Source organism: Passer domesticus, chromosome 24 (assembly GCF_036417665.1).
Source record: "Passer domesticus isolate bPasDom1 chromosome 24, bPasDom1.hap1, whole genome shotgun sequence".
Classification (NCBI taxonomy): Eukaryota; Metazoa; Chordata; class Aves; order Passeriformes; family Passeridae; genus Passer; species Passer domesticus.
In genome coordinates, this window is record NC_087497.1 from 6,693,888 (window position 1) to 6,702,889 (window position 9,002).

Sequence of the window (9,002 nt, forward strand, 5' to 3'; positions counted from 1 at the left end):
CAGCTGCCTTTGCCCACGTGAATGCTGTTCCCAAAGGCTTGGGCAGAGGAGAGATCTCTCTTCTCCCTCTCTGTGCACCAGAGCTGGGTACAGGTGAAAGGAGAACGGAAAAAAAGGGAAATTTCCAGCATCGTGGGTGTGTGGGAGCTGAGGATGCCGAGAGCAGTGGCTCAGGTGGGACGGTGGGGACAGTGCAGTCCCAGGAACCAGAGCTGTCCCTGCAATTCAGTTGTGTTAAAACACCCACAGCCCCTCGGTGGGAGCTGGGCTGGGGGCTCCTCCTGTCCCTGTCCCTGGAATTTCCCTGGAAGCTCCCTGAGGGCAATGGCCACCACAGCAGCTCCTCTGGGTCACCATTCGGCCCGGTCACCTCCCTCGCTGACCCCTCTGCCCTGCCCTGTCCCTGGCGGTGCTGCTCGGTGCCCCCTGGCCTGGCAGTGTCCCCAGTGCCCCTTCCCAGACCTTTGGGGACCTGCCTGGCTGCATCCCAGCTGCTGCCACAGCCGGGGGGTGGCGATGGATGGGGGTGAGGAAGCGTGGAGTGCTGAACTGGCACGGCACGGCACGGCATGTCACGGCACGGCTGCCGGCTTGGCAAGGGGAGGGCAGGGGTGGGACACGCAGGGAAAGGTGGAGTTACCCCTTTGTCCCGGGGAGCTGGTCTGACAGGAACTGGAGCGGCGGGCGGGTGGCTCCGGGTGGCCCCGAGCCGATGGCTCCGGGGGCTGAGGGCAGGGCCAGGGCGGCCCCCCGGGGCATCCAGGGGCTCTGACGGGCTGATGGTGGCCCCGTGAAGATGTGCCGAGTGGGTGAGTCCGGCTCTGCGTGGGGATCACACCAGGGGGGCTCCGTCTCTGCCCTCTGCAGGGGAAACTGAGGCAGGGAGGGAGGGAGAGGAGCTGGGCTGAGCGCCGCTGGTGGTGGCCGTGTGAGGGTGGGCTCCAGAGGGGGAACAGCCCCACGGTCACCCCTCGGAGCGTGGCTGCCACAACCCAGCCCTGGAGCTGCCGTCTGGGGCCAGCTGCTCTCCCAGAGCTTCCTGGTCACCCCGAGGGGCCCCAGCTCTTCCCAGCCCCACGGGGACCTGTCCCCACGGCCACTGGCCCCAAACCTTTGCTGCAGTCCCAGGAGAGCTGGCTGGGCCAGCGGGCTGCACACCTGGGCTACCGGTGCCTTCCACATCACCTCCTGCCTCACCCCCTGCCAGCACGGCCACGTCCCCCGGGCTGTCCCCACATGTCCCATTCCTGTGCCAGGCGCTGGCCACCCCACACCGTCCTCTCCCCTCGTCTCAGGCCACCCGGATCCCGGCAGCCACCGGAAGGTGCTGATGAAAACGGGGCTCATCCTCCTCATCGTCGGGCACCTCAACTTCATCACCGGGGCTCTGGTCCACGGCACCGTCCTGCGCTTCGTGCTCACCGCCCGCGACGCCACCTCCCTGCACTACGGTGTCACCAACAGCGCCTCTGTCATCGCTGCGCTGCTGGTACCCCGGAGCCGGGCCGGGGACACGGCGGGGACGTGGGGAGGGGCTGGGGAGGGGTGGGGGAGGGCCGCAGGGTGGGACGGAGATGGGATGCAGGGTGGGACGGAGATGGGATGCAGGGTGGGACGGAGATGGGATGCAGGGTGGGCGCTGCTCTGCCTCCCCTTCCCCACCCGAGCAAACCTTCCCTGGGGGAGCCCACGCTCCGGGGCTCGTGGCTGGGTGGGAGGTGAAGCGCTGCCCTGGATGAGCTCCCAGGGACAGGGAAAGGGCCCCGGTGTCCAGGGGGGCAGGGGCTGCCCCCGCTGACCCCCCGTGCTCCCCGCAGACCATCTCCTGTGCCATCTGTGCCCTGCTGCTCTCCCGCTGCCTCGGCTCTGCTGCCCTCGTAAGCATCCCCAGCCCCCTCCCAGCCCCCAGAGCCCCTCTCTGGGGTCCCTCCTGGGGAGGGGACACCCCCAGGGGACATCCTGCACTGCCTCTCCTGTCCCTCCTGCAGAAATGGGCGCTGCTGGCCCTGAGCGCCTGCAGCAGCCTGTGCTGCCTGTGCTGCCTGCTGGGGCTGCTCGTGGCCATCGGCCTCACCCTGGGCAACCAGGGCCGGGTGCTGCTGGCCCCCTGCTCCACCTCCGGCGCCGCCCTCGCCCCGGTGTCCCGCGAGTGTCCCTTCGACCCCACCCGTGTCTACGTGAGTGCCGGTGGGGCGGGGATGGGATGGGGTGGGCATGGGGAGGCTTGCAGGGGGTGATGCTCCCGCTGCCTCCCAGAGCTCCACGCTGTCCCTCTGGGCCATCTCCCTGCTGCTGGAGGCCATGGGGATCTTCTTCAGCAGCCGCTGCCTCCTGCTCGCCCTGGAGCTGCTGCGCCCGGGCCGCTGCTGCCGCGGGGTGCTCCGGATGAAGGTGATTCCTGGTTCCTGGCCCCAGCTCCCAGCTCTCCCTGCAGGGCTGGGGCACACCCGGCCGGGCCCAGGGGTGAGTGAGGATCCGAGGCTTCCACCCCTCTCATCCTTCTCTCTGGCTTCCAGCTCTCTCTGCAGGCAGCCCCGGTGGAGAGCCCCGGCCCCGGGCAGTGCCTGGGCTTGCTGAGGCTGGACAGCGGAGAAAGCGCCCGGCTCTGAGGGATGCACGACCTGGGGATGTGCCCTGGCCGTTCCTGCCCCGTTCCAGCACCAGCACAGCCCCAGGACAGGACTCAGCTGCCTCCCAGCACGTGTGGGCACATCCCCTGGAGCACGAGCCCATCCCTGGGGTGCAGCAAGGGATGGAACCGGCCTGGATCCAGACCCTGCAGGGAGGAACTTCCCCAGGGCTTCCGTGCCCCCTTTCCCAGCACGGACTGCACTGACACAAACTTTATTCTGCAGGTATTAAAGCCCAGCAGCACGGACCCCCCCCCTGGGGAAGGGGCTGCCTGTGGGTGCTGGGGACCCCCCAGCCACGGGGGCTTTGTCCCCTGGGCTGTGTCCCCACACCTGGGCAGTGTCCTGGCCACCAGCCTGTCCCCCCCTGCTCCAAACCCGGTGCTGGGGGGGCTGTCCTCACTCAGGGCAGACCCTGCCTCACCCTCCCACCAGTGCAGGAGCCCCCCAGGGATGGGGACTGTCCCCCGGGGCCCCCTCACCCCAACATCAGCCGGGCTCCAGCTCTCATCCCACGAGGGGCTGTGGGGGCACAGCGGGGACTGCAGTAGCTGGGCAAGGGACAGTGACAGCTGCAGGGTGGGGGTCCAGGGGGGCTCTGGGGGTCCGCGGGGCTCAGAACTGCATGGCCCCGCTGGGGTCACACTGCAGCAGGCGCACGATGGACGGGTCGCTCTTGGCCCCTCTGATGAACTCCTCCAGAGAGAGCTTCCCTGCGGGGAAGGGCACACAGCTCAGCCACCTCCCAGCCCCTGAGACCACCCAAGCAGCCCAGGGACCCCCCTCCCCGCTTGGCAGGAGCACCCCGGGGTGCCCAGCGCCCTGAGCCCCTCCTGAGCATGCCAGGCCAGCGGGCACGAGCCATTTAATCAGCTCCTTCTGAGAGCCCGGGATTTAGCCATGAGACCTCTCCCTAATCCCCGCAGCTCCTCTCATTTACCGTCGTTATTAGTATCCATCTGTCGGAAGATTTTGTCCGTCCTTTTCTCCGGGGTGGATTCGTCTTCGGGCATGTTCATGACAGAGGAGACCATTTTGTAGATGGCCTGGGGGAAGGAGAGGGACCGAGGGTGGGCTCCTGGCATTGCCCACCTGCCACAGGGACGCAGCTCTGGGCTCTGCCTGCCCGGGAATGGGGCTGGCCTTTATCCCCTTCCCTTCCCACGGGATCGGGCTGTGGCTCCTGCAGCTCCAGGGCTGGAGCTGCTCCTGCAGGGAGGGTTTGGCCACCGGGATGCCGCTGCAGTGGCCATGAGGATCACCGGGATGGGACTGGGGCAAGGAGAGCGTCTCCTGCCCGTTTGCCAACTCCACCAGGCGTGCTGGGGGACACCCGCCCGCCCGGCAGCGCGGGAGAGTCCCGGGATGAGGCGACAAAGGGACGTCCCCAGGCAGGGAACCACTCCAGAATAAAACAACCCCTGCAGCCACAGCTGCAACAGCCACAACTTCATCCCTGCCGCCGCAAAACCCTGTCCCGGGGGTCCCACAGCGCGAAATCCCCACCCGCCCTCCCCCGGGGGGGCGACAGCCGCGGTGGCACCGCGGTGGCCCCGGGAGCCGGGACGGCGCTGCCCGGTACCTGCACGATCTCCAGCATCTCCTCGCGGCTGATGTAGCCGTTGCCGTCCAGGTCGTACATGCTGAAGGCCCACATGAGCTTCTGCTCGAGCCTGCCGCGGGAGGTGACGCTCAGGGCGATGATGAACTCCCTGAAGTCGATGGTGCCGTCGCCGTTGGTGTCGAAGGTGCGGAAAACGTGCTCGGCGAACTTGGAGGCGTCGCCGTAGGGGAAGAAGTTGGCGTAGATCTTCTTGAACTCCTCCACGTCCAGCATGCCCGAGGGACAGTCCTTCAGGAAGCCCTTGTACCAGCCCTGCAGCTCCAGCTCGGAGAACTCGGTGTTCTCCCGCAGGTCCTGGAGCATCTCGGGCCGGAGTTTGCTGTTCTGCTTCCCCATGGCGCAGTGGGGACAGGAGCTCTGCGGGGACAGGGGGTCCTGGCCGGGCCCGGGGGGTCCCTGTGCGCTACAGGAGGGGACAGGGACGGGGCAGCGCTGCCTGGCAGCCCCCGCTCGCCGCTGCTGCTGCCTCCATCCCCGCCGGGCGCTCCCGCAGAGCCCCCAGGGCCAGCCCCCTCCTGTTTGCGTAATGAGCCCTTAGAGCTCATTTGCATAATGCAGAGGTGATATTTAGGTGGGAGCGGCCCCGAGGAGGGGAGGGAGCCCCGGCAGAGCCGTGCCGGCGGTTCTGGGTCCAGCCGAGCTTGGGGCCGGCCGGGCTGGGTCAGAGCCCGGGATCCCCTCGGGGAGGCTCATCTGCGGCTCCCCTGCTCTCCCCGCTGATGTTTGATGCCTCCGGCGGGCACTGGAGCTCCGGGAAGGGCTGGGGGGGGCAGGGACCTGCCCCAGGGTGCCCCCAGCTCACCAGGCAGGGTCCAGCGCCCGCCGGAGACATCAAACATCAGCGGGGAGAGCGGGGGAGCCGCAGATGAGCCTCCCCGAGGGGATCCCGGGCTCTGACCCAGGGACCAATCCAGGCCCCACCGCCGGCCTGGGCAGCAGGGATGGGCTGGGGTGGCTGCTCCACCATGGGGAGCTGGGGCGAGGACCCAGCATGGGGCTAATTCACCCCAAAACCTCCTGGGCATTAAAAAAGTGTGGCTGACCCCCCCCGGGAGTGTCCAAGGCGGGGCTGGGTGGGGTTTGGAGCAGCCTGGGATGGCAGAAGGTGGCCCTGCCATGGCTGGGGTGGCACTGGGTGAGTTTAGGGTCCCTTCCCACCCAAAGCAGGCCATGATCAGTGAGGCCGAGGGGCTTTGGGCGCCCACCAAGGGACACCTGGCAGCTGCAGGTCTCCAAGCAGGGCAGGGGACAGGGAGCAGTCCTGGCACAGCCCCCAAAAGCCAGGGATGTGCTCTGGAGCACCAGAGGGGGAGAGCAGGAGCAGCCCCGGCCCTGAGGAGCACGGGGGGTTCACCCACCCCAGGAATGAGCAATTCCCACTCAGGAACCTGGGAATCCTCCCCGGGCTCAGCCCAGGGGTTGTGCACTGGGATCCAGTTTTGGGGTGGGATTGGGCTGGGGGACTGGGGAGGGGCTGCAGTGCTGATTCCTCCTCTCCTGCTGTAGGAAGAGATTCGGGAAGGGCTGGGCTGGGGTGTGAGCAGAAAGGAGAGGAAAAGGGAGATTTGTGTCTTTGGGAAGAGACCCTGGGGGCTGGAGCTGAGCCCCCCAGGGCAGCAGTGCCAGGGCTGGGGCAGGGTGGGGGTGCCACCCCCCCGGAATAATCTTCATATCTATTTTAATCCCCCTGGGCAGGAGTGGCAGAGGCAGAACTGACGCAGGCTGATTTGAAAGCATCCCATTTCCGACTCCAGCCCGACCCTAAACCCACCTAATCCCCGAGCCGGCAGGGATTGCAGGAGGATAATGCCCGGGAGGGGGGCACGGGCAGGGACACCAACCCCCGGTGCCACACAGGGTCCCTGGCACGGGGGGCAGCCCCCCAGCTCATCCTGCCTGGCTCCCACCCCAAAATTGTGGTGGGTTCGTGGCTGGAACCCTGCAGTGCCCTCGCAGGGTGGGCAGCACCTCGTGGTGCCCGGGGGGTGCCAGGGCGGGGGTCCCGCTGCCCCGGTGGTGCCAGGAGGGGCTGAAATGGGCACAGGCGCCACTGTGGCAGCGTCCCCGAGCTGCTGGGGACAGGGGGGTGCTGCCGCTGCCTGCCCGGGGGTCCCCCTGGTTTTCCTCCCGCTTTTCCTCCTCCTCCTCCTCCTCCCTGCGGGGATTTCGGTGGGAATTTCCTGCGTTTCCATGGCAACCGTGAAGCCCCCGAGGCTTGGCTGCGGCAGAGCAGGGTGGGGCTGCAGGGGACACCCGGGGAGGGGACACCCGGGGAGGGGACACCCGGGGAGGGGACACCCGGGAGGGGACACGGTGGGAGGGGACACCTCGGGAGGGGACAGCCGGGAGGGGACCCCGCGCTGTCCCGGTGCCCCAGGACGGGGGCTCGGGGCTTCCAGGGCTCCGCACACCCCTCGGCGTGTCCCGGGCCGTGCGTGGTGGCCTCGGCGTGGCCCTGCCCGTGTCCCCAAGCTGACGGGGCTTGATGACACTCGGGGTGCCCAAGCTCGGTGATTTGGGGTCTCCATCAGCCTCAGCGCCCCCATCACCCCCCAGGGCACCCCCGAGGGTGCCCACCCAGCCGGGGTGGCACGGAAGGGGTGCAGGGGTGCCCAGGATGGCTCTGGGGGTGCCCAGGGAGGTTTGGTGCTCGGCACACACCAGACACCACCCCTAAAACCTTCCGAGATACTGGGACAGACTGGGACAGGGCAAAGCAGGGGGGCTCAGCCTGGGACAACCTGGGTGTCCCAAATACCCCAGAGACCCCTCCCCGCGGGCCCACGCTGTCCCCAGAGCCCGTCCCTGTCCCCAGAGCGTGTCCCTGTCCCCGGCCCTGTCCCCGGCCCTGGCCCTGGCCCGCGGAGGGCACGGGGAAGGTGAGCGGGGCAGGGGCTGCGGGAGTAGCGGGGATTAAAAGCAAATTCCCAGATAATGAGGATCTCGGGTAAAAAGCCCATTTGTATAATTCAAAGCCCTGATGGGCTTCCTGGAACACAAAGCCCTTTGTGGTGCCCCATCGCATCTGGATCAGGAGCCGCGCTGGCTAAACCTGCACTCACAGCGCGGGGATGCGGGGGCGTTGCGCAACGTCCCGAACGGAGTGGCTGCATCCCGTGTCCCTGTGTCCCCAATGTCCCCAATGTCCCCGTGTCACTGTGTCCCCAATGTCCCCGTGTTCTTGTGTCCCTGTGTCCCTCTGTCCCCCATGTTCCCGTGTCCCAATGTCCCCGTGTCCCCCGTGCCCCCCTTGTCCCCGTGTCCCTGTGTCCCCGTGTTTCCGTGTCCCCATGTCCCCCTGTCCCCGTGTCCCCCCATGCGGTGCCCGCGGTGCCACCCTGCAGCCTGTCGCGCTCACCTCGCCCTGCCAGCCAAGCTCGGGTGCCCTGGGGACACCGTGCCAGTCCCCGCGGGGCGCTGGCACCCGGCCCCGTGCCCTCAGCAGTGCCACCGGCCCGGGCTGGCCCGGGGCACTTTGGGCACAGCCGTGGCCCCAGCCGCGCTCTGCCCCAGCTCCCGGTGCGGGCTCTGTGTCCCCGTGCCCAGGGCTGGCCGGGGGCTGCAGCTCGTCCCTGTTGTGTCCCTTTGGGACCGAGGGCTGCGGAGGTGGCACTGCCATCCTGGGGAGGGCACGGCCCCGTGGTGCAGGAAGGGTGACACTGGGGGGGGGTCCGCACCCAGATTGTCCCTGTCCCCCACCCTCCTCAAGGAACGCAGGGGTTAAACGCCGCCACCAGTGCCACCAGTGCCCCCTGTGCCACCAGTGCCACCAGTGCCACCAGTGCCGCTACTGTCGCCAGCGCCGCGGGCACGCGCGGGCCCCGGGCTCCCTCTCGTGGCTTCTCTCCCCTTCTCATGGGTGACCGGGGACCCTCGGGGACGCGGCGCGACAGCGGGGCCGGGGTGCCCCGAGCCGGGGGCTCCGAGCGGGGGGACCCCGGTGCCCCCCTGCCCAAGGCCGGCTGTCCCCAGCGGGGCCGGGAACGGGTCCTGTCCCGGGGGGGTTGGGGGGTCCCGGCTGTGCCCCCCATCCCCTGCAGATGGCAGCAGCGGCTTTCGGCAGCGCCGGGATGCGGGGGGGTCCCCGCACTCCCCGCACCTCCCGAACCCCAGGAACCTCCTGAACCCCGTTACCCCTGTACCCCGCACCTCCTGTGCGCCCTGAACCCCCTGCACCCCGTTACCCCTGTACCCCGCACCTCCTGAGCCCCTGTACCTCCTGAATCCCCTGCATCCCAAACTTTCTGCACCTCCTGAACCCCTTGAACCCCCTGAATCCCGCACCTCCTGAGCCCCCTATATCCCCTGCACCTCCTGAACCCCCTTTATCCCACACCCCCTGTACCCCCTGCACCTCCTGAGCCCCCGAACCCCCCGGTACCCTCTGTACCCCCTGTACCTCCTGAACCCCCTGTATCCCACACTTTCTGCATCTCCTGCACCCCCTGAACCCCCAGAATCCCTTGTACCCCACAACCCCTGCACCTCCTGCACCCCCTCTGTGCCACCCCAATCCCCCAGGGCCGGGTGCCCCTCTGGGGGCACATCCAGCCCCGTTTCCCTCGCGGGCTGCACACAAAGCCCCTCACAAGGGCCCGACACCGATTTAGGGACAATTTTTTGGTGTCGCGGGGCTGCGGGCTCGCTGCTCGGCTCCTGCCGGAGCCCAGCCCGGTGGCAGGGCGGGCAGGGGGGTGGCACGGCTGGCGACCTCGCAGGTGTCCGTCTGGTGCCGGGAGAGGGAAGAG

The 9,002-nt window shown here is 68.4% G+C and overlaps 2 protein-coding genes across 2 annotated transcripts; one reads left to right on the forward strand and one right to left on the reverse strand.

Annotated features, from left to right (window-relative positions):
• Positions 1-796: 796 nt before the first annotated feature.
• On the forward strand, positions 797-2,609 carry TMEM54 (transmembrane protein 54). The gene is made up of 6 exons (XM_064398704.1): positions 797-809; positions 1,296-1,489; positions 1,818-1,877; positions 1,989-2,177; positions 2,257-2,391; positions 2,529-2,609. Exons 1-6 carry the CDS (start codon positions 797-799, stop codon positions 2,607-2,609), a joined length of 672 nt encoding a protein of 223 aa, XP_064254774.1.
• A 389-nt stretch (positions 2,610-2,998) lies between these two features.
• HPCA (hippocalcin) lies at positions 2,999-4,707 on the reverse strand. Its single transcript, XM_064398134.1, has 3 exons — positions 4,213-4,707; positions 3,571-3,676; positions 2,999-3,343 (listed from the first exon to the last, which is right to left on the reverse strand). The coding sequence occupies exons 1-3, from the start codon at positions 4,588-4,590 to the stop codon at positions 3,246-3,248; spliced, it is 582 nt and encodes a 193-aa protein (XP_064254204.1). The 5' UTR covers positions 4,591-4,707; the 3' UTR covers positions 2,999-3,245.
• Between the last annotated feature and the right edge of the window lie 4,295 nt (positions 4,708-9,002).